The sequence below is a fragment of the Cinclus cinclus genome, chromosome 22, assembly GCF_963662255.1.
Source record: "Cinclus cinclus chromosome 22, bCinCin1.1, whole genome shotgun sequence".
Classification (NCBI taxonomy): Eukaryota; Metazoa; Chordata; class Aves; order Passeriformes; family Cinclidae; genus Cinclus; species Cinclus cinclus.
The window spans coordinates 6,311,578-6,336,622 of record NC_085067.1 but is presented as its reverse complement, the minus strand read 5'-3'; the positions used below and the strand labels follow the sequence as shown (position 1 = coordinate 6,336,622).

Here is a 25,045-nt window from a genome sequence, read left to right as displayed (position 1 = left end):
AGCCTCCTCTCCTGACCTGGGGAATATTACAGAGGCACCATGTTCTGGATCAATGTCCATGCAGGGAGATTTTAGGCATAAATAGAGCCTGATAATCGATGTTGCAGGATGCATGCAGTTAATGGTAATAGAAAATTAATGTTAGCACCTGTGGGCTTCCGTTAGGTGAATAATATTCTCCTAGGGAAAATTACAGACCCCCTCAATCCTTCAGAAGTGTGGAGTCAGCGAGCACTACTGAAATACTCTGTTGCATTTCAAGTAAGTCAATAAGATCATTAGCTTCAAAAGCAGTATTCAGGTGGTGTTCTCCATTTAGCTGAATGTTTTTCCATTGTGTGCTGTCTTCCATGGCACCGTTAAGGAAAAATAGAAAATCCTTACAGCCATCAGCGCTGGGACAGCGTTTCACTTGTGGCTTGCAGGCCCCTTGTCAGTTCCCTGTGGCTGAAACCAAGAGTTTTTTATCTTCACTCTGAAAAATAATAAGTTTTGGTGAACTCTCCGCAGGCCTGTGGTCCCGTCCCTGACCCTGGATCATTGAGGCTCCCTCTTGGTTATAAATTAGGACTTAAATGGTGTTCATCACTTGTCCCATGGATGTAGCAGGACAGAGAAAGTGTTAGCCCAGACCCTAAGGTTTTTCCATAAACTTTTCTGTACTCGTGAGGATTTTGGGAACCCTTAACAGAGAAGGAAGAGGGAGGAAGGCCTGAGTTAAACGACAGTGGTGGTGTGTTTGGGGTATCCTTGCACAGCAGGCAGTTCTTTCTACCCACACATGGAGTGCAGTTATTCCTATGAAAGGCACTTCTTGGCTTGTCACTATTCATGTTCTGAAATTGATTTTTTAAATAAAAAATGAGGCAAAAGTCAGACTAGCTCATAGACTGGCAGCCTGTCACAGACTGGGTTTTCTCACAGTGCTTTAAACACAATGGGCTTGGTTTCGTCTTCATTTCTCCTCGCTGCCCAGGAGCACCAGGGGGCTTGTCCAGCTTTTTCCTGGTTTATTCTTCCTTTAGGCAGACTGGCTCGTTTCTAGTAGAAATCTGAATTGTTTTGTGCTTACGATCCACTTTATTCTGGATCTCCTAAAACCATATTCATATTTTTTGTTAAAAATACTAACTTCTCACCAGAGAAGTGGTGGAGTCACCACCCCTGGAAACATTCGAACAACGAGTCAGTGCAGCACTTGGCAGCAGGGTTTGGTGGTACTTGGTTGGAAGTCGGACTCGATGGTCTCGGAAGCCTTTTCCAGCCTTAATGATTCCACAAAAGGGCATCTTTAGTGGAGGCGGGCATCTCCTTGCCGCCCTGGCAGACTCACATCCCTCTCCCCTGTCTCGTAGGTCCCGCATCCGCCGGGAGCTGTTCATCGAGGAGATCCAAGCCGGGAGCCAGAGCCAGGCCGGGTCGAGTGACTCCCCTTCGGCCAGAAGCAGCAGGGCGGCCCACGGCTCCGAGGGGGACAGCTGCGACGGCGTGGACGCCGAGGGCCCTCCCGAAGGGAAGCCCAGCGGCCCGGAGGCGGACGAGTTGAGCAGCGCGGCCGCCAAGTCTCAGGGAGGGCCCGCCGAGCCGGCTTTCGAGGCGGGGGAAGAGGCACTGCGAGGCGCCAGGCCTTCGGAGAGAGCGGAGCCCGAGAGCCTGGAGGACACCGACGACGAGGGCCGGCTCCGAGCGCCGCGCCAGAGCTCCCCGCCGGCACCGCCGCGCCCGGGAGACGCTCTGGAGACACTGCCAAACTCTGCCACGGAAGGGGATGCCTCTACCTCAGCTGCCTCCACCTCAGTCCTTACGGGGGAGAGCTCCTACAAGTCAAAAGAAAGTTCAGAGAAAATCTCCAGTGTGCCAAGTACGAGCTCGACGCCGGCCGCAGGCTCGCAGAAAGCCAACTCTCTGCAGAGCTTGTTCGGCTTCTCGGAGGCGGCGAGCTCCAGGAACACACGAGACAGCTCCCTGAGGAAAAAGAAAGCGGCCAACTTGAACAACATCATCCACCGCTTGGAGAAGGCCGCCAGTCGGGAAGAGGCCGTCGAGTGGGAGTTTTGAGATTAAACTGGCCCAACTCGCGAGAGCTGGGAAGTCAAACTGGACCTCTACTGGTTTTATTGTGTTCGCACTTAACCGCCCTGCGGGCCACAGGGCAAAAACGCCATAGGCCAAGGTGCATATAGAAATCAAAAAAAAAAAAAAAAAAAAAAAAAAGGAGCGTTAAGCCCAATTTATGTTTGTGTTTTCGAGGAAGAAAACTGAAATGTGTAGTCAAGCTTTTTTGTACCCTGAAGTGTTTTTATTATTGCCCTAAGTGATTTCCACAATTTCTGGAATAACTCATACAGCTTTGCCTTGTGCCCTCCTCTTTGGTGTGGGGCTTTAAAAAAATGAAAAACAGGAAAAAAAAAAACCTAAAAAAAAAAAATCTTAAAAAAATCAAACCCACATATTAAAAGGGGGCTTTTTATCTGCCATCTAATGGCTACAGAGCGATAATACACTATTATCTTCTTAAACCAGGAAAAAAGGGGAGATTTTTCAAGAAAAAGAAAAAAAAAGAAAGTTTTTTGTAGCTGTTCAGTTGCCACTAAGAGATTGCACAGTCAACCGACTCTAAACACACTAGTTTGGATTCCTACATATTTTCAAGAAAAGAAAAGAATCTTGTTGTTTGAAACTTTGAATTAAAAAAAAAAAACACATTTACTCCACATATTTTTTAACAAAACAAAAAAAAAGTCACATCAGGAAAATATCTTAATTTGTGGTAGCTGACTTAGTGTTTTCTTGTAAGTGAAATAGAATATTGACACGTAGTGCACATTGTTTCATAGCTTTAACTGATTCTGGTCTTTTGCAGCCCAGAATTTGTTTAATACACTCCATTTTAGGCCAAATCAGGACAGAAAGAAAAAAAATCTGAATCTAGGTATTTTATAATCTGCTTTTTAACCTCTAACCACAGAGCACGCTGATCAGACCTCATATCTGGGAGGTTTAGGAGACAACTTAGAAGCAGCATGTACTTGATCATTTCAGTTGGTTCGTAGTGTACAGGATTTCCTTTCAGCAAAGACAGATCGCTCCAAAAACGTTGGCCAGTAACATTTCAGCCTGCTACTTGGGGGCCTAGCCCGTATCCCGAACATTCAGCTTACCTGGAATCCTTGGGAATGCAGTTCACGTGTCCGACTGCTGTCACACACCACCAAGAGGGACTGGAGCTGCCGCAGACCCAGCCCTTTTCCTGCTGTTGGTGGCCATTTACTGACTCTCTTCCCACCACGAGCACTGATTTTAAATACGTTTTAGTTGTGGGAAGCTCCTTTTTTTTTTGCGTGGATAAAGAGTACATGGCAATGACCAGAGGGGCTCTTACCGGGGTGGAAGCAGCCCAAGCTCGAAACCAAAACCTTCGTGCTCTCGAATCCCAGTCCGGCCCGTTCTGCCCTGCAGAAATACAGCCTTTTCCCATTATTTTATGCACAGGTTAGGGCTGATCAAAGTACAAATCCAATTCTAACTTGTCTCTAACTCCTCCTGTTGTCTATATGTATATGCGTGAGCATAGAGGTGTGTGGAAGGATGTGTGTGCGTGGGTGTGTGCGTGCAATTTTATACGTCTGTGTATTTTCTTACGTACTTGTGCACACATAGAGTGCATTACTGCCACCTTTTTTCAATAAGCTGTTTTATCAGTTATGGCTTCTACAAGTTTGCTAATTTAGACTCCTTTATTGCCATATCTTTAAAACTAACAATAGATGATTTCGGAATATATATATATATATAAATATATATATATATAATTTTTTTTTGCTTATTTATAGGTGCTGTATTTTATTATCTGATTGTTAGGAAGGGATGAAAGGGGGCAAATATTCTTTAGAGGGATAGACTGCCGGCAGTATTGGGTATAATTTACAAGATGTAGTTGTCATACTGTATATTATTGATTGAAGACTTTTTTGACCGTATTGTGTATCATTGAACTTTTGTCTTAGGTCAGCATCTTTTTGATGACACTTTAATGGTGCATTCATTACTTCTTAAGTTTAATTAATATTACTTTTCTGATTTTGGGGGAGGGAGGGATGGGGGAGAGGAGTTCCGACTTTAAAGGTATGTTCCCAATATTACACCTCAGTGTGCTTGTATTAATTCATTAGTAGGATTTTTGACTGTAAGATGTGAAACCACATTTCTTGCATGATGTTTTAGAACTTATGTATTTCATTTACAGTCTCTTAACATGCGACAGCAGCACTTAGCGCAAGTTTTCACAAATTTAAGAATCAGTACACTAAAATCCATCCTTCTCATGACTAAGGAAAGAAGGCTCTAGGAGGCTGAAAGGCAGGGATTTATTTCCGATTTTTACTGCTAGCTGTTTCAGGATTCCTCCTTGGGTAACTGGGGACTCGTGATGCAAAACTAAAGCTGAGAAGCAGAGAGAGAGCAGCTGCCCCTTTGTGTGATGAGCTGAGGGACAGTTGGCAGTGACGGACACCAGGGTGTGGCAGCGCTTGCTGGGAGCACTCCTGGCTTCCCACTGGGAGCGTGGCCAGTGCGTGGGAATGGGGTGAAGCCAGGGGTGACCTCTGTGTACCTGTCCAGTGTCCTGCTCTGACTTCCAAAGCACAGCTCCCTGGATCAACACGTCCTGGTAGGAGTTCACATACCTTAGTACAAGTCACGACGAGCTGCGTCTCCAGCCAACAGCAAAACTTCTGCCCAGGAGATGCAGATGTTTTCTTAGGTTCTTTAATTATTTTTATTTTTTTTCTTCGTTGTTGTTTGGTTCAGGTTGGGTTTTTTAATTAATTCTAGGCAATACACTTGCCAGTCTGTTCCTACTGTCCTTGTCTGCTGATTTGAGACCCAGGTGCTGGATGCAGTCAAGTGGTTACTCTCGGCTTTCTCCAGAGTGAGGGGGTCTTTTCTGTTTGATGATTTTATTTTTTTTTTCTTTAAGTTAATATTCCCCAAACTGTTCTTGTGCCTGTGTCTATCTGATTGCATTCCATGATGCTTACTGAGAGCTCTGGCTGCACTGTACGACAGCAGAACTGTATTCACAGGTCGCACGCAAATGCAGCACTTAAGGTCAATCTCTCTTCTTAATAAGCAATATGTAAGTGCCTTGAAACATATCTTCTTCTTTTTTTTTTTCATGTTTATTTTTGGTTTGCTTTTCAGGTTTCCACTAGTTCTTTAGGATTCTTTAGCATCCGCCCAGTTTCTAATGCTGTAATGATTTTTAAAAAGCGTATCTGTAGCTTGCCCTAGAGGAAATCTTTCTTTCATAACACTAACTGTTAATTCTAAGCTCCATTATTCCATTTGAGTCATGTAATTTTGCTGGATAAAGACAGCGTTCAGAAGTCAGAAGTCACTCCATCCTGCCAAGCGTTGTCATTGGGATCTATTATAAAATTAATCAAATAAAATGCTGTCAGTATTTCCTATATTTTTGGCACTTTATTAATGGCTTAGCTCCTTTTTGCTGTTTCATATTTAATGATCTGTGTTGAATGTGGATTAGCCTGCTGAGATGCTGTTGGGGTGATCCCCTGCCCAGAGTCCCTTTGGGTTCCTTGGTGACCCCTGGTTCGAGGGCAGGGGCCGAGGAGCACCCTCAGACCTGGAGCTCAGAGATGCTCCCTGGGCTTGTCCTGGTGTTTAGCCAAGGTCACAGCTGCTTTTCTGTTCCAGTGGAAAGTAGGATGGATTAGTTGAACTACTGCTGAGGTTCTCGGGTTGGACATGAGTTACCTGCTGGTGTTTCTGTCCAAGGCCCTCCAGTTTAGAGGCTGAACTTACACTGCAGGGTGTGAGAGATAGTTGGGATCAATTTGGAACTCACCCTTGGGAGGAAAATGTGCTTTGGAATAATCTTTTTTTTTTTTTTAACTTAATTCAAAGGATAAAAAGTAGAAAGAGGGGAAATGCCAAAAAGCAGCACAGTGGCTGTCATCCCTTGGGTGCTGATTCCAGGGAAGGGAATGTGTGAAAGGTGTGACATGGGGCTCATCTCACAGAGCAGCAGAGCCCTCATTGCTGACATTTCTTTTCCTGATGGATAAAAGCACAGGCAGTTTTCAGGAAATCCATCATGCCAGAGTCTGTTTTTCCTGAGGTTCTTTAAAAGCATTTTATTTTCTCTCTCTGTTTCCAGTTCCATGATCTTACCAACGCTGTGCATGAAGGGCCAGGGCTGTTTTAATAGAAATACGTTTATATTGCAGTTAAATTGTTGATTTTTCTCTCTGGATGATTAGGGAAGGAAAAAAGTGCAGTGCTTTGTTTGCTAAAAGCCAAGAAAGAGTATCCCATGGCAGAAGGGTCATGCAGTGGGATTGTCAATACACTTCCATTTTTCAGGATACAGATTTCAGACAAAAGCATTGCAGATGTTTATTGACAGAAATGCATTTAATTACAGTTGCTTCTGATGCCATAAAATTTGACCATTTTATTTATTTATTGGTGAAATGCCTATAAATAGAGCCACCCTTTAGAGGAACCCGTATCAGTGCACTCTGACCATATCATGCATTAGTGAGTCCTTAGGTAATAAACTCCTTGCTGTAATAGGAAAGATCTGTATTACAGTTAAAAAGAAAGAAGTATGTGCCTTTCTCATTAGCTAAAAGATCTCTGCATTATTTTTATGTAACTTCTTGATATGGGATTGGTGTAGAGCAATCATGAACATCATAACCATGAACACCACAACCATGAGCACCACAGAATTCTATGCAATATTTTCCAACCCAATTACTTAAAAGTCACTATTTTTCAATCCTTTAACAGGAGAAATAGTAAGTTAGAGAAGTTAATCATTCTGGTGGTAATTCAGAGTGCAAAGCTGATAAATAGACATAAAATAGGATTGAGGGACACGTGACAAATTAATGTGATGAAATAATGGAAAATGCTAACTGTGGTTGCAGTCCCTATAAGCACAGCTGCAGTCAGAAGTCTCTCATCTCCCATTTTAAGGTTAATGATTTCCAGTATTCTTAAAGCTTTAATGAATAAGAATGCTCCTGGCAAAAACAGGGCAGGTTAGAAACAGGAAAAAAAATCGGATTTTGACAGCATAGAAATTACGAGAATACACCAAAAAAATAAGTAATTGGGTTTGGACACTTTGCACTCGGATCCAAAAAGTTTTATTTCAGTTGAAATGCCGCAGTAATCTGTGCCTTTAGCAGGGTTGTGAGAGATCAGTAGCTTGGCAATTTGTTGCAGACTGAAAGTGGAGTAGTGACATTTTTAACCTGCACATGGAGGGCACTATTTTTGCTTCATTTGTGTCTCTTCATACAAAGGAGTTTCTGGAATTCTCTCTGATTTCCTCTTCACCCAGTGGGTGTTCTCTGTCTTCAGCCACCGAGCGTGGCCGAGCTCCTCTTGGAGACTCAGAAACAAGAGAAGGAAAGTTGGTGCTTAGGTGGGGACTGGATTTAACATTCCCTAAAACCAAGTCAAGGCTTTCCCATGAGTGTGTGGCAGTTTTGGCCCTGGTGTGACCAGCTGGTTGTAGCCCCTTATCCCTAAATTTAACTCACATGGATAGAACATTTGCAAAGCAGGACTGGGTTGATTCCTGTGTTGTTCTGCCTTTCCCTTTCTGCTCTGCAAACATCAGCATTTTGTGTTGCATATACAATCAACTTTTCTGAGAATTTAAAAATTCTGTACAAAGGAAAGACCTTCCCCTCCCTGCCCCAGCAGTTTATAAAGTCTGGTTTTAAATTGCAAGGAGAATCACTGGCATGGGAAGTACTGAATTTCTTTTCTGATATAACCTTTGTAGTTCAAAAGGGGTGTAACAGTCCCTGTCTCCTTCACATATATTTGAGCTCTAAAATGTAGAAATATAATTTCACCAATTTCTTCTTTCCTCCCCATCTCTTTTACAGGATATATTGACTATGCCATATATAAAGTATGGTTAATAATGGACTTTTTAGCAAGAAAAGCTCTTTATGCCATGCCTAGGGACGGATTTGTCCTACATGACCAGGTCATGGACTATACCCTGCCCTATTAATATGCAAGGATAAAATGATTTTATGCTCTGAACATGAAATGTATCCTTTTGGAGAAGATTAGCGTGAGGCCTGTGCACTTACTTTTTCAGAAAGCCTTAAAAACAGGTGTGTAAGTGGTGCCATCTCTGTCCTCAGGGATGATTTCCCCCCAGCCAAGTGGTACTGTGGCATATTTAATAGCAGTTATTAGTTATAAGGTCATTTTTCCAGTTGAAGAAAGTCCTTCATTGAACTTTATTAGTGCCCCTCACCAGAATCCTCTGTACAATCCAGGACCTGCTTTTCCCAAGACCTGGGCATCTGTATCCATCCCCAAATCCTTGGCTCTCTGTGAAAACTGTGTTTTTACAACTTTTGTGAATGGAAAAAACCCTGATGGGATTCCTGGGCTTGATTGTCATTGCTGTTCACAACCATCTTCTGGCACTAAAGTGCATTAAAAGGAAATACCTCCTTTTAAAAAACTAATAAGATTACTGTATTTTTAACTGGTCCAGCTCTTCTGTAAAGGTCAATTCTGCCAGTTTCAGGCTTGCTTTACTCACAGTGGTGTTGGGAGATTTTAGCCACGGTTCTGTAGATTTCCTGTTATTAAAACTGTTGGTTTCATCACATCAGTTCAGTTTCTTTGGACTTTGAACCAGCTGAGTGCAGAGACCAACTGAATCCTTTACCATAACAAAAGAGTGCAGGATCAGTGCAGCAAAGTGAACCCCCCTGTGAGGTCGTGTCTCTGGTTTTCTGTTTGAATTCCAGAGATATTTGTAATACATGGTACAATCTTCATCCAAAGTTCTTTGGAAGTGGAGAGTCATGCCCAGAATTTCCTGCTGTTGTGGTGCCACACGTGATTTTTGCACAGTTCCTGTGTAATTCCTGGTAGTGTCACAGTAGCACAGCTTCTCTCTTGACAGCGAGAGCAAGAGTTGTGTTCTCTTCTGTCTGTGTGGGTAATTATTATGCATTTTTGGGAGTTGTTAAATGTGTCTCTGTGCATCATTCCAGGATGGAAAAGCCCCTCTGTGTATTTAGCATTTGTGTGCTTGGCCTTAATGGTGCAGCAGAATTGCTGCAGCCAAATTTGTGAAATCATTTGGGATGTAGGTGAGCGAGGGCTTAAAACCAATATGTAATTTAATGGGCAGAGGATGCCATTCCCCACTTGTTAGATCCATTCCCTGCTGTAAAGAGGGGATTAACCACTGAAGAGACCAGGCTGCTGGAGATGCATGGGTTTAACTAATGAGGACAGCGAAGATCATGCTCAGAATACATAAAAATTATCCCAAGGGTCTGAGATGTGCAAGAGCCAAGGAACTGGAAAGGAGGGGTCAAACCTTGTCTGTAGGTTTGGCTTCCTGCAGGAGGTTCATATCCCAGATATTTGCACAAGTCTGGTGCTCTCTCCTTTATCAATGTACAGTGGGCAGTAAAGACATATTTAAAACAATCACAAAAACAGCTGATTAAGTAAATTCGAGCCAAGTATGGAATTCAAGCAAGCAGCTCAGCCTTGCTCTCCCTTAGCTGAAAATTCAAGGATTTGTAGGAATGAAGTAGAAATTTTCTGCTGGGCAGCTCCTCTTGGAAGGCAAGTGTCTGTGCTTTCAAGAGAATAAATAAAACTTGGCACTTGACTTGCTCTGAAGTACAATCTTGTCTCCAAATAACTAGGAAAAAATATTTTTTGCAATCAGTCTTTCAATAAGACTTCCCTGGCTTTTATTAGCTTGCGTTAGACCCTTTGTGCTGTTTTGATGTGTTATTTATATGTGGGTAAGTTATTACTAGCTTTAAAAGTGTTTCCAAAGTATCTGGTTACCTCTGGATGCTGTTGCAGGTGATACAGGGAGTACTTGAGCATCTGGTTTGGAAAAGAGGAGCGTGGGGAATAAGCAAGGTCACATCTGTATTGTACTTTTCCTTTTCCTTGATCAGGGCTTCCATTTCCTTCTCACCTTCACTAGAGAGATGGAGTTCATAGGTCATTCCTTTTTTTTCTGTGGGAGAAAGATTTTAGTCGAGCTTGAAATTACTTTGTTTTCACTCCACAGGCATATCATCAAAATCCTGTATGTTGCCACATTTCCTGTTAAGTCTTTAGGTTTTGCTTCCTGAAATTTACTCTTTCTCTACTTGGAAAGCTATGTGCCTTATTTCCTAATCTCTTCGTGGAGAATAATCTAAAGCACAGTGATCTGGCTTGCAGCATTCCCAGCCGCTTTTCCTTTTTTTTTTTTTATGAGGGGGGAGCAAACACTGCTGGAGCATCCCAGTGTCCCAACTCTGGCTCGTGCTTGGCTCCCAAGCACAACCAGCACTGCGTGAGGAGTTTTTGTGCAATAGAAACTCTGGGTCCGTGTCTGGGGGGTTCCTGTCCCACAACCAGCCAGGGCGAGCTCTACTTCAGAATTCACATTCCTGAGTGGGGGGGAAAGAAAATCCCACATCCCTGTGGGTTGGTTCCAGCAGTTCCTGGGGTAGGACTCAGCCATCACCCAGCTGATGCTCGTAGGGCTCAGTGCAAGAACCCGCAGTGCACTTCAGCCATGGCAGCTCCTCTGTGCCATCAGTCACGCCTGCTGTCCCCACTGCCATGCCCAGGGCCCTGCTGGCTCTGCCTGGCGAGGCACTGTCGAGCCATTCCAGTCAGGATTTGGTTTTGTGCAGAACAGGCACCCCCCACACCCTGGCACCCCCAGCCTTCCCCAGCGCGTCCCTTCCCGAGCTCGCTCTCTCTGCAGCATCAGAAGGTGAAACACACAGAGGTGGTTTGTGATTAGGACAACAATCTAATATTTCCTATTTATGAGATTAATTTTTAACAGTTTTTTTTTTTTTCTTTGTCGAGGTTTGATTTTTTTTTTTTTCTTGGATATTAACACAACAGGAGTATTTACATATCATTGGTTTGGGTTGGAAGGGAACTTAAAGCTCATCCTGTTCCAAGCCCCTGCCATGGGCAGGGACACCTTCCACTAGACCAGGTTGCTGTCCCCTAAATGGATGTTGGAGAAAGCTTGGGATATCCTAGAGATGAAGAAGGTGGTGTTGGCTCGTAGTATCCATATCGTGCCCCTGTTGTGTTTTCTAGAGCAATCTTTTTTTTTTTTTGTAAGGAAAAAAAAAAGTATTTTATCTAAATGCCTAATAAATAATATTATTTAAATAGTTTTTAAAATAATTTAGGACTGAGAATAAGAAGCCTCAGTTGTGAGAGAAGAGACTTAAAATATACAGAGAGAGAAAATACCCTGAGCCTCCTAGAGCCTCTACTGAGAATTTCCTAAAGATGCAGAGCCCCTGGTCAGAGCACATTGCAATTAACTCACGAGTGTTCATTTAAAATGAGAGACTGGTTTCCTGTGATGTTCATCTTTGTTGGCATATGTTTGACTTTCTGAATTCAGAGCTAATTTCCTTCTCATTCACAAGTTGGTCAAGGAAAGAAAAAAAATATAAAAAGGCAAGTAACAATTCACCTTGTGCGGCAGCAACTTTTCCTGGTGTGAGCTCTGGAAATCCACATTGTGCATTTTCTGTGGCACACAGGGGTGGCTCAGTTTTGCTGCCGGGTTGAGATGTGTTCAGAGAGGCTTTTCCCCGGCCCTGGGGAGCAGCAGAAAAGTGGGACTGCAGCCCCAAATCCGCCGTGTCCCAGGGGCAGGGCCAGGCTCCAGTGCCAGCTCCCCCCTGGCATGGGCAGAGGGGAAGGTGCTGGACACTGCAGGGCACAGCACCACTTCTGTGGCTTGGGAAGCAAATTTGCACTTTGCCTTTCAAGGGTGTTCCACTAAAGAAAAAAAAAGGAAAAAAATATCCGGCAAATTTACCGCATCAGGTTCGTTTTCCTTCTGGTGTAGTCCAAAAAAGAAACTGAAAATCAGAGTTAAAAATGCCCTAGTGTAAGTGTTGGATCAGCTCTGCCAAACAAAAGGTTGTTCCTCTGGGAATACTCTATGCATTTCTGTGGTGAAAAGCATTTTCTCCCATTCCTTGCTGGAAATGCTGTGAGAATGTCACACATACGAATTTGGATGTTGATCCCAAAGCAGATGGAGGCTGGGGAGGGGGGGGGAATGTTCTGTTTTTTCTTCTTTTCTTCTTTTTTTTTTTTTTTAATTGTTTCCCTCATGTCCCTTTTCATTTTTTTTTAATTAAAAAATTAACTCTTTGCATTTGTGCAATAACTACTTGCCATGAGAATGGGCAGACCTTGGAAATGCCCCGACTACTAACACAGCACAAGATGAACTCGAACAGAAAGTGGTGTACTTTTTCCTGAGAACTATTTTTTTTTTTAATAATAAGCTCAGTTTTTACCCCAGTGTATTGTGGTGTCTTACATTTTTAGCAGTATTTTATATTTTTTCTGTAACGCACTAAGTCTTAGATGTTTTTAGAGCTTGTTTGTTATATTCACAATCACGGATTTTAAAAAAGAAAAAAGAAAAAAAAAAAAGATCCTCACAAAGACCCAATTGACCAAAAAAAAAAAAAAAAGTGTCATTTTTTTTGTACAAGTAGCTTTGAGAAGCCCACATTGTGTTGCTGTGACTCATCTTTTGTAACATTTTATTTCTTGGTATTTGTTTGAACATAAAAAGTAAGAGTTTATCTGGCTGGCAGTGCAGGGCAGCGCTCCCTCGTCAGCAGACGGCATTGTTTCTGTCTTTGTTTGGTTTAGCCATAAAATGTTTGTTCTCAGCACTGTACAACGGTCCCTATATGATATGGAGAAGCAATATCACTGTATGAAACTCACACGATGTATTATTATTATTATTCACTAGCACCCTAGGTGTGATAATTGAAGTAAATATCTTTTATACAAACACAATTCCGCGTGGGCTGTCTTTTATTGAGGTGAGACCTGAGTCCAAGCAGCAAACATTTACATTGTGCTTCTGGTTTTGGTGATGCCCAGAGGGATCACATGGATGGTTTGGTGGGATTTGTGTTGGGCCAGGGGAAGAAAATTTACTTTTTGTGTGTCAGTTCCTATGGGGAGTGTGTCTGTTTTTAAATATTGAACTGTTAGATGTCCAAAATGTTCAGTGAAATTCAAGTGCAGTCAGTGTGAGGGGGGCACCCAGCTTCACAAACAGAAAATACATATTTGGTGTCTGACACTGCCAAGGGGGGGTGTTTTGAGCACCACAACTAATTAAAAAGAAAAAAAGTCAGTTACCTGAGGTCGGAAATGCTTTAGATTCAGAAATGAAAATGTCAAAGAATTTTCCCAGATATTAGGCTCACTGTTTATTTTTACAGAACCTTTATAAGAAAATATATTCCTCATTTGGTGCCTTATGGGATGTTCCTATAAATACTCTCAGTATTTACAGAGTGAGGAGTTTGGTAAGGAACAGATGCTGTAATTCATCAGTGGGATTTATGATTTTAAAAGTAGTGGAAGAAATCATTTTTGGATGCTCTGGGTGTCAGGTAGAGGATGTGTGTGTGTGTCTGTGCTTACCTGGGTGCTCTGTTTTCCCTGGTGTGCTCATGTCTGTTTTTTGTGGGGGTTTTTTTGTTGTTTGGTTTTGTTTTTTTTTTTTTTGTGAATTGAAGGTTATTTTGGGGGGCTCACTTTGATTTTCACCATCTCCTGCAGTACATCCCTGACACATTTCTCCTACCAGGTTGTTGTGTGCCCCCTCCTAGGAGTTTCCTGTGGAATAGGAGTTTTGGAGGGCCAGGATGGATTTGCTGTGGTTCTGTCCCAGGAAGTCTGTCCTGGAGAGCAGGGCTGGGATTTCCCACCCCAGTGAGGGTGGAACTTTGTCCAGTTCCATGTTGGTGTCCAGTGTGTGCCTTTGCCATCTTTAGTTCTGCAGGCATGGGGTAATTCTCCTCAAAATGTATTAAAAATGCTTCTTGAATGCCTTCATTTCATGACAAATGTGCATTTTCTGATTTTGAAGAGTCTGTGACAGGTTGGAAAGGTTTATGGTTTAACACTTTCTTTTCCCCTTTCTCTTTTAATAACTAGTCCAACTGTTGATTGCTATAAATGGTATTGTTGTGCATAATTTGACCCTAATTTTTTTAAACTTCATGCTAAGCAGCTAGACTTTCAAAATGCTATGCCTCAGGTAGGTTAACTTGTGTATTTGTAACCTGCACTTTTCTTCAGGTGGTATCAGCATGAAACTCCTAAAATGCCACAGGTGGTCCTAAAGCAAAGGTTGTGTTAAACTTGAGAAAGCACTGACCTGGAGAAGTAGCTTCACATAGCTCAGAATTTTGTTTCTTGGGATAAAGCCAGGCTGTTCTCTCAAGAAGTTAATTTTGGGAAGTTAGGAAGGCAACCCAAACCACAAGGAAGCATCTGAGAGGTCAGGAGCAGACATTTATGGTCTTCCATGGAGATTGTTGGCTCTTCCACCATAACTTTGTAGGGGCAGTCCTTTAAAAGGATGTCAAAATTCTCTCTTTTTGGAAGAAGTGTAAGCTGTGTGATCCCAGAGACCTTTACTGGTTTGAACTGGGACATCACTGTGAGTCCCTGCTGGGACAGAGCTGCTGCTGGGGCTGCATGGGTGAGGTTTGCATAGGAAATGTTAAAGGGATTTGCTGGATTGATGGAAAAAGTCTTTGGGTGCAGGAGTAAGTTCACACCTCAGTGCCAAGGTCCTGGCTGTGCTCCTGCTCCACCATCAGTGAGAGCCAGTTTGACTTGTAGTGGAAAAGGGATATTTTTTCACATGGCCAGGTGGGAAGCTGTGAGTGGCTGACTTGGTGCTTTTGAGCCCCACTTCTTTCCATTTGGAAATGCTGTCATTTTCTCCCCAGTATTTGTGTTTTAATGGAAGTGGTGAAGGAATTGTGTACTTGCCAACAGAGGGCTTCAGAAAACATGATTTGATTACAGCAGTGCATTTTATTTTCTTTTTGCTCCAAGCTAAGGGAAACTGATAAGAAAATTCAAACTGTTTTCTTGAACTCTTCCAAGTTACCCATGTAATTATCTTAGTACCCTTGGAAATAATCTCTTCTTGTATGAAATCTCTCTCCTTACAGGGTGAATTTATTAAGCAGTACTGGGTTTCTTTGCTGGGGGCTGTTTATTTTGGAGTTGGCTGGGCCAGGAGGAAGGAGAAGGAGAAATTCTTCAAATCTTCCCAGCAGGCCCCCAAAATGAAAAGAAAGGGAGAAAAGCAGGGGAGGGAGAAGAAATCTTGCCTGTACCTCTTGTGGCAGCAACTGGCAGAGAAACCCAGAGAGGTGGGAGGGAGCCCTCAGAGAGTCATGGAGTGGTTTGGGTTGGAAGGGACCTTTAAAGGACACCTTCCACTATCCCAGGCTGCTCCAAGCCCCTCCAGCCTGGCCTTGGACACTGCCAAGGATCCAGGGACAGCCACAGCTTCTCTGGGCACCCTGTGCCAGGGTCTGCCCACCCTCATCATAAAATAACTTCTTCCTTAGACCTCACCTGGATCAGCCCTCCCTTAGCTGGAAACCATCACCCCTTGTCCTGTCCTGCTGCAGTTTGATGGCCCCTCCTCTCTTCTCCAAGGCCATTTCCCAAGCTGGTCCTGAAGGCACTGAGGGCTCAGAGAAGGGTGCTGATGTTCTGGAGTGAGTGTGGCAGCTGGGGTGAGAGGACTTTTCCTGTGCTCCCAACCCTTTGTCACTTGGGCAGTTGAAGTCTCAAATGTTGCTCTCAGGGTGTTGGACATCATCCGTCCTCTACTTGTCCCTACTTTTTCTCATGTCTTTGGCAGCACTTGAAAGTAAAACGGAGTAGGGCTGTTCTTGTTGCCTTCACTGGTGTCAATCCAAGCCCTTGCTGTCTCGGACTGCTCATCTTCCCTATCATCCCTGAAAGACCTCACTGATGTTGTTGATGTCTCCTCTTACAACTCTGTCTGCAGAGAAACCTCATCTCTTCACTCTTGGAGCTTTTCCAGGCCTGAGACTGGGCTGGAACTTGGAGATGGCTTTCAGAGATGTCATCTTTCCTTTCTTTCCATCCTCTCCTTGCTTTTTCTGCCTTTTCAGAAGCCCTGCAGAGGGTCTGAGCAGAGAACACCCTCAGGGCAGGTACATATGGGCCAGGACAGCCCAGAAAAAGCATTGAAATCTGAGATGATTCCCAGACTAATAATCCAGGCATTCTGGCTTCTCAGGAGCTCTTGGAGGAGGTCTTGACTGACCTTTCCTACCTCCCTGGAGATTTCTACTAAAGTTGCTTTAAAATGTCCCAAGAGCCCAATTCTTTTGTGTTTCTGTTGTATTGGTGAGATCTCTGGAGCACTTGATCTTCACCATCTTTATTCATCTTTATAACTCTGGGGACATTTTTGGAGCAGTACAATAACACCCTTCAATAACACTGATTTTTCATTGCCTCATGGGAGGTGAGATGCAGATGGCTCAGCTGGGCTTTTGCACTACAACCTGCTCCTCAGCCTTTACTTCTGAGCAAATTTGCACCTCAGAGCCCACAGACAGAGCTCTGGTGACTTGTAGAAAGAAATATTCAATCACTCCCTGCCTCCTTGTCCTGTTTCTCAGCCCACTGACAGCTCCCAGCAGTGGTGGCCCCAAGGAAAAAGGCTTTGCATGAAGTTGAGGTGGATTGAGTGACTCCCACACACTCTGGGCCAGGCAGAAATGCTGTCCCTCACCACGAAAAGGTCAAGACAGGACTGGAACCTTCAAGCTGCACAGTGGTGAAAGGCCTTTGACAACCTTCCCGTTGTGGGAAGGGTTTTGGCTCAGATCTTTCTGCCTTGGCATCTTCACAGACCAAAAAAGAAGGCAGAGAAAATCTACTTGTGCATCCAGGGTTGAATCTGCAGCATTTGGACCGTGTGTTCCCTCATCCCTCCAGCTACAAAGCGCAGGGTCAAGGTGGAGTCATCTCCCGTTGATTCTCCTGGAAGGGGAGCAGGACTTTGGGCAGTAACAGCCTTTTCCAGGCTTGCTTAAAAGCTACATGCCAAGTGTTTCAAGAGCCTGAAATTGGCCCTGAGTTTCTGTGTAAACCTTGGGAGCTCTGGCATCAGGCAGAGCCGGAGGTAAGATTTTGTTGGCTTGAAAAGACTCCTGGAGAACGATGCCAAGAAGTCTTGGCACTTTTTTCTTCATGGGGAAGAACAATGATTTCAGCTTGGATGTAACTGTCCAGTCATGAACTGGAGTGGCCCAACATGGGAAAAGGTGAAAGAGCTGGAAAAATCAAAGGGTCCATGGCAGACTCAGTTTCCTGCTTCCTTTGGCTTCTGCTCCTGCCCTGGCACTCTGAGACACCCCTGTTTGTGTTGAGTGAGTCTCCACCTTTGAGCCTTTGTGCCAAGGCACTCAAGGTTTACTTATCATATCACCATCTTCCTTCCAGTCAATCAAATAGACTTCAAACCTTTGAAGTAGTGGCTTTCAGTGCACTTCAGTTGACTTTTCAAAGGGAGTGTGTGCCACATCACTTCTAAGCTTTTCTTTTTTTTTTTTTTTTTTTTTACACTTATGTGGATTCAGGGAGGGCAGACAGTAAGTGGAGGGAGATTAAAAAGTTGCACTAGGCAAATGAGGGTGTGAACTTGCAAAGCATCGGCTGATTTGCCATAACTGCCCATGTGTGTGCTCCTTCCCCAATCCCTCCAGCTACACCACTCACCTCTCATTTCCTTGGGGCTCTGAGGATCCACATGAGCAGTTCCCCCAGTCCCATGGATGTGTAGCAAGTTACAGCCTATCTCACCCCAAGGTGATTTCTTCATCTGTCTGTATCCTCAGTAATCAAGCCACCATCTTATGGAAAGATTGCTTCTCATTTATTTATGTCTGGCCTTATAACTTCAAACTAAGTTGCTAGTATGTCTTAATTTTCTCCATCTGTGGAAACAGATGCTGTTTATTTTGGATGATTTGCCAAGGGAGCCCAGTTGCTGGGGCTTGTTACAGGAGTCAGAGTTGCTGCTGCTCTGTGGCAGCACTGGGCTGGTGGCCTCGGGGACACTCCCAGTGAGCCCCTGCACCTGCCAGGCTCTGCTCCCCACCAGCCTGGGGCTGGGGCTCCACGACTCTTTTCTTCAATTATCACTTCAAGGATTTAACCTGTGGCTTTGGAATGGCAAGAGACTGACAGGGCAGTTCACAACAAAAGAAGCGTGAGACTCGTGTCAATCTTTTATTCAAAATTTGGGTTTTGTTTGTTCACTGCATGAGGCACCTTTGTGTCCCACCACATGGCTTGTCCATACAGATCCTTGATGTTATTTCCAGAAACATTCATCCCATGGCTGTGTCATCCATGGCTGTGCCCCTTGGGCACACAGAATTCCCAGAAGAGACATTTCTTTAGAGCATTTTCTTGGAGCAGAGGCTCTTTCTGAGTATGCATTCACTCATTTGGCAAGATACCATAGAATTATTAAATGGTTTGGGTTGGAAGGGAACCTCTAACATCACCAAGTCCAACCCCCTGCCATGGGCAGGAACAACTTCCACTGGACCAGGTTGCTCAGAGCCCCATCCAGCCTGGCCTTGAGCACTTCCAGGGATGGGAACAGTCCAGTCTTAGCTTCTGATTTTCTGTGCACCAGCCAAGGAGAAACGAGCCATGACTGTGCCAGTGGCACTAGAGCTTCTACCAGTGTGAGGCTGCCCAGTCCCTGCACTTCTACTCTTTTCTTCATCAGGCCATGGCCATGTCAGCCAGAGCTGGCAGAGTTTGAGGCTAAAGATACGTGTTTTAAAACCCACTTTCCCCAGGACTTCACCTTCTTTATCCCATTCCCTTCTGCAGCAGCTCTTCTCTTCCCAGCCTTTGAGGTATTTGCACATCTGAGGGGTCAGAGCCAGGGCTCTGCAGCTCAGCAGCTCAGGGAAGACAAAGGCAGATTCCCTTTGCTGGTCCTCAATGCCTGAGCTCCCTGCCTGCCTGGCAGAGCCCTGGTCCTGCTGCTGCAGGTGAAGAGTCACTGGCACACAAGTGATGAGCTCGTGGGTGGCCACGGCCCCTGTGAAAAGAGAAAGTTATGATTAAAAAAAAAACCCACCAAAAACCAGCTGTGAGGAGTGACACTGATGGGGAGATGAGAGGGAAGCTCCGTGTGTTTGGCTGCTTTTCAGTGTCAGACAGGGTTCCAGCCTTTTCTGTTTTCATGGATGGTTTGTAGGGGACTGGCCAAGGCCAAGTGAAACCTAAGGGAAGGAAGGATGCAGACTCCTTTAAAACTGAGAGCTCTTTTACTTTGGTGACCCTTTTTTTTTTTCAATTGAAAACCTCAGTCCATGTAACTCAGAAGCCAAAAGCATCATTTAAGAGAGAGATGCAAGAACTGGGCTGCAGGGCCTGGGTCTCCTTCTGCAAGCTCCAAAGCTCAGCTCTGCAGAGGATTTTTGGGCAGGGTCAGAGGCCAGGGAACACATCCTGCCCCAGGTAACCCCCTTTGTGTGGTGAACCTTGGACAGGATGATCAGCAGTGCCTTGGGCTGAATCAGGCCTCCCCAGCCCATGTTTGGCCAGCAATAGCTTCCCAATTACATTTTATTGCAATATTAAAAGACAGCCAATTGAATAATTAACCGTAGGGAAGAGGTTTTCTTTTATTCCAAATCTTGTTGATGCAAATATTTTGCATCAGGCCACCCATGTTTTGGAGCCGGCAGGGATTCCCCATTCCTGGAGAAATACTGACCTCCAGTGGGATGTGCCTTTAGCACAACTACTGCTCTATCCTGAGTCTTTTACTGGGGGCTCTAAAATGGCAATGTGCAGATGGGGAAAAAATAAATCTATACGTTGTGTTCAAAGCATGTGCCACCTCTCTTTCCCTGCAGTGAGCCTTGGTCCTTCTGAAAAACATGGGAAGGGGAATGGCTTTAAACTGAAAGAAGTTTATCCAATCTAAGTTTAGATTGGAAATTGGGAAGGACTTGTTCCCTGTGAGGGTGGGCAGGGCTGGCACAGGGTGCCCAGAGCAGCTGTGGCTGCTCCATCCCTGGAAGTGCCCAAGGCCAGGCTGGACAGGGCTTGTAGCAACCTGGGCTGGTGGAAAATGTCCCTGCCCATGACAGGGGGTGGGATGAGAGGGGCTTTAAGTTCCTTCCCCACCTAAACAACTCCGTGGTTCTATTACACCAACACAGTAATTGTCTTATTGTTTAGGTTGAAAAAGACCTTTAGGATTATCATTACCCCATCACTGCCAAGCCCACCACAAACCATGTCCTCAAGTGCCACATCTACAAAAAAAAAATGAGGATTTGCACCAGGAAAGACCCTGATTCCTGGGAAAGCAGTGTCACTTTGGGCATCACTTTGAGCCTCCATCACTGCTGGTCTCACTCCAACCCTGTGGACAGGGCATCACTCCCTGTGAAAGGACCTTCCTCCACAGCTGGTTTCAGGGTGTGTGGAGCATTTCCCAGCCTGGCAAGACTGGGAGAGTTGGAGCTGAGCTGTGCACACGTTGCACCCCTTGTCTGAAAGCTTAGAGAGGGTAGGAGCCCTGAGGACAACCTGCCCTTGCTGCTCCCCAGGCAACCCCTGCACTTCTTGCTCCCTGGCTGTTGATAAACAAGGAGGGTTTTTTTGCCTTCCAGCTGTCTGGAATTTCAGGGAATAGTTACAACAGGAATTATCAGGGAGGGACTAGAACAGATGGAACCTGAGCTTTCACCCACCTGGAAATCCAGGCACAGAGGGAAGGATCCTGCACCCCCTTGGTGGAGGTGCTGGCAGTGCAAAACACCAGCTCTGAACCTGGAGCTGAGCAGGTTTTCCAGCCAGGGAGACACCCAGACACTGCTGGCAGCAAGGGAGAAAGGTGAAACAAGTTGATTTCTGCTGCAGGACAGTTTTGGGATGGATTTGCCAATGGAACACGGAGCTTGCCCTGCAGTGCTGGTCCTGTGCCTCTCGTTGTAGCTGCTGCTCTCCACTGCTTCACATCTGGGCTGGGGTTATGTGAGGGGAATAAGAGTTTTTTGTTTTGCTCCTGGAGCATTCCAGCAGTGCCTGTTGTGGTTTAGGGTGTGGGTTTTACTCTGAGGGGCAGCTGGAAAGAGGGATCCTTTGTAGAAAATTGGCTGAGCAGGAATGCTGGGGGCTGCACAGCCTGGCCCCGTGCCTGGGGCAGGAGTGGTCCCACCTGGGCCCCTCCTGGGGGTGTCCCCAGCCTGCTCCAGCCCCCCACTCCACCATCTGCCCTGTGAGTGCCTCTCCCAGCCCCCACAGCCAGGGCAGCCTCTTCCGTCACCTTTCCCATGCAGAGCACACCTGGAGATCAGTTCCTGGGCTCAGCTCCCCTTAACCTTCTCCAGGTCCCCTGCTCTGCCCAGCCAGGAAGCTGCCAGGTCCCTCTGGGACACCAAAAATATCTGTTTGATGCCTTTGAAGCAGCCATACCAGTGCAGGCAGCTGCTCTGGCACTGGGACAATGGCACTGCTCCTTCCCAGGGACTGTGCCCACCCTGGGGCATCACCAAGGAGGGCTGGACCCTGGTGCTGAGCAGGGATTGCTGGTGGGCTCCCTCCCGCTGCCCCCAGACATCAGGAGAGAACAGGGCTGCTGCTCTGAGCTGGCTCTGGTGCTCCAGTGGAGGTTTCTCAGCTCTTTGGTGTCCCCCTGGCCCAGTGTGGGGCTCTGGTTCTGGGTGACAGCCCTGGCTCTGTTTTGCAGTGCGCAGTGCCGAGCTGCAGATCCAGCTGACCGAGGTCGTGGCCACCCTGGCTGGGCAGAAGGAGCTCGTGGCCAAGCTGGAGCACGACCTCAGCACCATCCAGGCCCTGTCTGCTGTGCACCGTCCAGATGCAGAGGTACCCCCTGCACATGGCCCGGGGCTGGCTCGCAGAGCTGGGGGCGTGGGTGATGTTCACCTCCCTTTTTTTTTTTTTTAATTCTTTCCTTCCTTTTCTTTCTTTCTGATAATTCACCTACCAGATATTTGCATGGTGCCTGTGCAATGGGGAGGTGCTGGTGTGGGAGGGTGGTTCCAGTGGCATCCAGGAACCCTCCAGCCCTTCCCCTTCCTGGACAAAGGCTGGGATTTGAGGTTGAGCAGCCTTTCCACACTGGGTCAGTCCTCACCCTTGTAGAGTGCCTGTCCAGCAGGGATGAGGCTGCAGCAGCAAGATCCAGGAGGGGTTGCTTTGCCCAGGCAGCTTTTGGTGGGTGGGAAATGTTTAACCCCTTGTGCTTGTGCTGCCCAGGGTGAGGCCACCCCCAGCCTGGAGAAGATTCCTGAGCCCATCAAGGAGGCCACGGCGCTGTTTTATGGTGAGAGGAGGGAGTCAAGCTGGGCTGGGACACCCAGCCATGGGCAGGGTGGGCACTTCTGCAGGGATGGCAGCGTGAGGATGCTCCTGAGCCATCACCTGCTCGGTGTGTCTCTCAGTGGGACAGTTTTCCATGCTGGACGTGGTCTGCACATCTTTTGGCTGCTCCCAAGGGGGGCATCAGGCTCGTGCCAGGCCTGACTCTGTGCTGAGCTGGTGAACCCAGGCTGAACCAAACAGCCTGAGCTCTGTGCTCTGCCTCCTGCTCTTCCCACACCAAACCCCCACAGAGCCAGCCAGTGAAATATTTCCTGTACATCAGCCCCTGCACTGAGGTCTGCAGGAGAAAATGAATAAGAGAAAAAAAAAAAAAAACAAAAAAACCACAACTCTTTGCTTCTCTGGGGAAAAAAAAATAAAAACAAAACAATTCTTTTCCTTTTGTTCTTTTTTTGAAAGGTTTGAAAACATAAGATAAACAATATCACAGCAACAGTCCCACCAAGCTAAACAACCTGCAGCCACCCATCCTGCTCTGTGAATAACTGCTCTGTGCAGCTGGTTGAGTCATGGCCTTGGGGACACATTTCTCCTTGGCCGTGAATGCCACTACCAGGAAGGAAGAGCAGGGAGGGATAGACACAGCCCCATCATGGGGGAGGCAACCCATGTGGGACATCCAAAAAATGGGGTCCTGGGCATAGCAAGCTGGTGGTGGATGAGGGGTCAGGGTAGGGGAGAGAGGATTGTGGCCCTGGGGCTTTATTTTGATGCTGCAGCTGCTGCAGAAGCCAGAGGAGAGAGTCTGGCAGGGACGGGGAGGGTTAGAGTCAGGGAAAGGCAGCCATGGGTTGCACCAAATAATTCCATTGGTTTTCCTGTCCACTTTGAGGATGAGTCCTCAAAAATGGGAAAAAAACAAACAAACAAACAAACAAAAAACAAACAAACAATAAAAAAACCCCACATAAATAGTAGTCCATGTTGTAATAGCTGTACACAGGGGTTGATTTGGGTGCCCCCAGGGTCCCACAGTAGGAGGACTTTGAGCACACCCTGGGGTGGATGGGGGGGCATCTACCAGGTTATCTCTCATGCCAGACCTCATCCACAGGTCACCCTCCATCCCCTGGCACCTCGTTCCCTGAAGAGCAGATGGACTCACTGCTCTCCATCATCTCCAGCCAGAGGGAACGATTCCGGGCCAAGAACCATGAGCTGGAGGGGGTGAGTCTGCTGGGGAGGGGCTGGGGGCTACAGGACCTCAGCCTGGGCTGGCTGCTCTGCTGGCCTGCAGGAATTCTGCACCAGCAAAAGGAAAATACATCCTGCTGTGAGCAGGAGCAAAGCCTGCCCCAGCCTGTCTGTGCTGCTCCAGACCCCGTGTCCCCATATCTCTGTGTCCCTGAATCCCTGTGTTCCTGTGCCCTTGTATCCCTGTGCTCCTGTGTCCCTGTGTCCCTGTGCTCCTGTGTCCCTGTGCCCCTGTGTTCCTGTGTCCCTGTGCTCCTGTGCCCCTGTGCCCCTGTATCCCTGTGTCTCTGTATCCTTGTGCCCCTGTGTTCCTGTATCCCTGTGCCCCTGTGTTCCTGTGTCCCTGTGTTCCTGTATCCCTGTGCCCCTGTGTTCCTGTATCCCTGTGCCCCTGTGTCCCTGTGCCCCTGTGCCCCTGTGTCCCTGTGCCCCTGTGTCCCTGTGTTCCTGTGCCCCTGTATCCCTCTATCCCTGTGCCCCTGTGTCCCTGTGCCCCTGTGTCCCTGTGCCCCTGTGCCCCTGTGCCCCTGTGTCCCTGTGCCCCTGTGCTCCTGTGTCCCTGTGTCCCTGTGCCCCTGTGCCCCTGTGCCCCTGTGTCCCTGTGCCCCTGTGCCCCTGTGCCCCTGTGTCCCTGTGCCCCTGTGCTCCTGTGTCCCTGTGTCCCTGTGCCCCTGTGTCCCTGTGCCCCTGTGCCCCTGTGCCCCTGTGTCCCTGTGCCCCTGTGCCCCTGTGCCCCTGTGTCCCTGTGCCCCTGTGCTCCTGTGTCCCTGTGTCCCTGTGCCCCTGTGCCCCTGTGTCCCTGTGTCCCTGTGTTCCTGTGTCCCTGTGTTCCTGTGTCCCTGTGCCCCTGTGTCCCTGTGCCCCTGTGCTCCTGTGTCCCTGTGCTCCTGTGTCCCTGTGCCCCTGTGTCCCTGTGCTCCTGTGCCCCTGTATCCCTGTGTCCCTGTGCCCCTGTGTCCCTGTGTCCCTGTGCCCCTGTGTCCCTGTGCTCCTGTGCCCCTGTGCCCCTGTATCCCTGTGTCTCTGTATCCTTGTGCCCCTGTGTTCCTGTGTCCCTGTGTTCCTGTGTCCCTGTGTTCCTGTGTCCCTGTGCTCCTGTGTCCCTGTGCCCCTGTGTCCCTGTGCTCCTGTGCCCCTGTATCCCTGTGTCTCTGTATCCTTGTGCCCCTGTGTTCCTGTGTCCCTGTGCCCCTGTGTCCCTGTGTTCCTGTGTCCCTGTGCCCCTGTGCCCCTGTGTCCCTGTGTCCCTGTGCTCCTGTGTCCCTGTGCCCCTGTGTCCCTGTGCTCCTGTGCCCCTGTGCTCCTGTGTCCCTGTGCCCCTGTGTCCCTGTGTCCCTGTGCCCCTGTGTCCCTGTGCTCCTGTGCCCCTGTGCCCCTGTATCCCTGTGTCTCTGTATCCTTGTGCCCCTGTGTTCCTGTGTCCCTGTGCCCCTGTGTCCCTGTGTTCCTGTGTCCCTGTGTCCCTGTGTTCCTGTGTCCCTGTGCTCCTGTG

General features: G+C 46.9%; 1 protein-coding gene across 9 annotated transcripts in view; it reads left to right on the top strand.

Annotated features, from left to right (window-relative positions):
* CUX1 (cut like homeobox 1) overlaps positions 1–25,045 on the top strand; it is a 271,693-nt gene that overhangs the window by 236,892 nt on the left and 9,756 nt on the right. For 5 of the 9 annotated variants that reach the window (XM_062507263.1, XM_062507262.1, XM_062507264.1 and 2 more), the window contains 3 exons: positions 21,711–21,840; positions 22,234–22,300; positions 23,414–23,526. In XM_062507263.1, coding sequence (XP_062363247.1) covers positions 21,711–21,840; positions 22,234–22,300; positions 23,414–23,526 — 310 coding nt within the window. Of the gene's footprint in view, positions 1–1,355; positions 3,608–21,703; positions 21,841–22,233; positions 22,301–23,413; positions 23,527–25,045 lie in introns of those variants that run through there. The other 4 variants (XM_062507257.1, XM_062507256.1, XM_062507255.1 and 1 more) reach the window with 2 other exon arrangements.